Here is a 2,170-nt window from a genome sequence, read left to right as displayed (position 1 = left end):
TAGGTACTGGTCAATTATAATAACAGCTAACGTATAACATATAACAGGAGCCGTGCCAAGTACTTTATACATATTTCCTTCTTTAGTCCTAACAGCTCTGTGGAGAAGGCATTATTATTATCCTCTAAAGAAAACTGAAACACAGAGGGGCTAACTAACCTGCCAAAAGTTCAGCTGGCTAGCTGGCGAATGGGGCAGCCAGGATTTCATACCCCGTAATGTGACTCCAGATTAGTCAACCAGGCTGCTCTACAAACTTAGCCTACGACTCCTGGCAACTGCATTGCGATTTCGCTGCTATAAATAACGAGCGCAGAGTTATAACTTGTTTCAGCCAGAATTTATTTAACTCAACCTAGTGGTCTCATTGAACAACATTAAGCTACTACAGACCCAGCCCTACCTAGTACATGTCTTGTGACAAAGTGTGACTAAAACCATTTTGAAGGTTCTGAATGCATTTACTGCTTATAAATCCAAAGTAAATTATTCTTCGGCTTTTATAAATCTGTCAAATACTAAATGTTCTTTCGTTTGCTCTTTAGAACACACAGGAAGAGAAAGCAGTACAAAAAATTACGGTATTATTAATCATTTAGAAAAAGGGCCATTAACATCCCTTCGCTCTCAGATGTCATATACAAGGTCAGGCTTAGGATAGACAGGTAACAAAGAACCACAAAAGACTCTGGCCGGTGGGGGTGGAAGGGACTGATACCCGGGACGGGTATTGGCCACAGTCCAATATCTCACTGTAGAGAAATTCCGAAACCTATTTGTGCTTAGACACACGTACATATCACATTCCCAGTTCCAGTCAGTGTCATAGTGACTTATGAAAGTCTTTCCACTTCAGTTTCTCCACTGTGCAAAATTGGGACTAAACACCTTAATAAAAATCTAAAAGCTCCTGGTGACAATATATGAATCATCGTGAAATTACAAAAACAGGAAGACCAAATGTTTTGGGAATAATATAAAACATCCTCTGTTTAAGATTGGGAAGATAAAATATGACAATACTCGGGTGCTTATTTAAATGCCAGGTACTGTGCCAAGTGTATTACATGCCTTATCTGAGCAAGGAAACTGAGCTCATAGAAGCGACTGGCCTATGATAATGCAGCAATTGAGTTGTGAAGCCAGGATTTCAAACCCAGTGTCAATTCTACATGAAACCTAAACTCATCACCTTTATACTATTATGTTCTCCCAGTCTAGCTACAGAGAAGGAAAAAAGCAATCACTGTTAATTCAATCACAGTATTTTATTGCCGATGATTTTGATGGGATTTAAGCAACTACTTTAATATATAAAGTAAAACCAAACATACAGTACAATACCTGGTATATCCACTGCCATGAAAATCTGTGCTATTTAAGCTCCTGATGACAGTTTGCTGTGTGGAAGATAAAACTAATCAACGAAACGAAACGTCTTGCAATCTCCCTCCCCCTGGAAAGTCTCCAAGTGCTAAGAATAAAGTAAAAATTCAAGACACTCAATATTTAATACTGAAAATCGACTATAAGAAAAGAAAAAGGATTGCAAAACAGGAGAAAACAAACCAATGACAGGGAAGTCGGAGGCAGGGAAGGGGGACTTGCTAAAACTATGCCTTAGGTTTTATTTCTTTAACTCTCCAAGTATAATGTAGACCTTAACACAAAAAAAATAAAATAACTAGGTCAACATACAAACCCTAAATCTAATCAGAAATAAGCAGTAGTTTCAAATCCCGTATATGAAGAAACGTCTGATACATGAAATCAAACTTAATCATAAAAAAACGAGGAAGCGAAGTGGGAAAATAAAGGGCGCAATTTAAGCGCGCTGTTAGGTATAATTAACGTTTATTATCATTTGGGGGATGCATTAAGATAGGCACTTCGAAGGAGGGACAACAGACCCCAACTCACCGCCACATTTCCACAAGTTTGAAAGGCGGTGAACATAAACATAAAGGCAATTCCTAAAATAATGATGTTGAAAAGCTTTTTAGACTCCGGGGACATTTTGGCTCAACTCTGCCGGAGATCGGCCGCAGCCCAGGGTGGTCAGCTCTCCTCGGGGCGAACCCACTGACAATCCTGGGGAAAGAGATGAGATGGTGAGAGGACGCAGATCCAGGAGCAGGGCAGCCAAGCTGTCAACTTGCAGTTCTCGTGT

General features: G+C 39.7%; 1 protein-coding gene across 1 annotated transcript in view; it reads right to left on the bottom strand.

Annotated features, from left to right (window-relative positions):
* MFSD11 (major facilitator superfamily domain containing 11) overlaps positions 1 to 2,170 on the bottom strand; it is a 28,092-nt gene extending 25,922 nt beyond the window's left edge. The window contains exons 1-2 of the mRNA XM_023531628.1: positions 1,921 to 2,170; positions 1,306 to 1,400 (exon numbers count right to left, since the gene is read on the bottom strand). Of these exons, the coding sequence (XP_023387396.1) occupies positions 1,306 to 1,400; positions 1,921 to 2,016 (191 nt within the window). The 5' untranslated portion in view covers positions 2,017 to 2,170. The remainder of the gene's footprint in view (positions 1 to 1,305; positions 1,401 to 1,920) is intronic.

Source organism: Pteropus vampyrus, unplaced genomic scaffold, assembly GCF_000151845.1.
Source record: "Pteropus vampyrus isolate Shadow unplaced genomic scaffold, Pvam_2.0 Scaffold72, whole genome shotgun sequence".
In the NCBI taxonomy this organism is placed as follows: domain Eukaryota; kingdom Metazoa; phylum Chordata; class Mammalia; order Chiroptera; family Pteropodidae; genus Pteropus; species Pteropus vampyrus.
The sequence above is the reverse complement of the archived record's forward strand: the minus strand, read 5'-3'. Positions and strand labels throughout refer to the sequence as shown.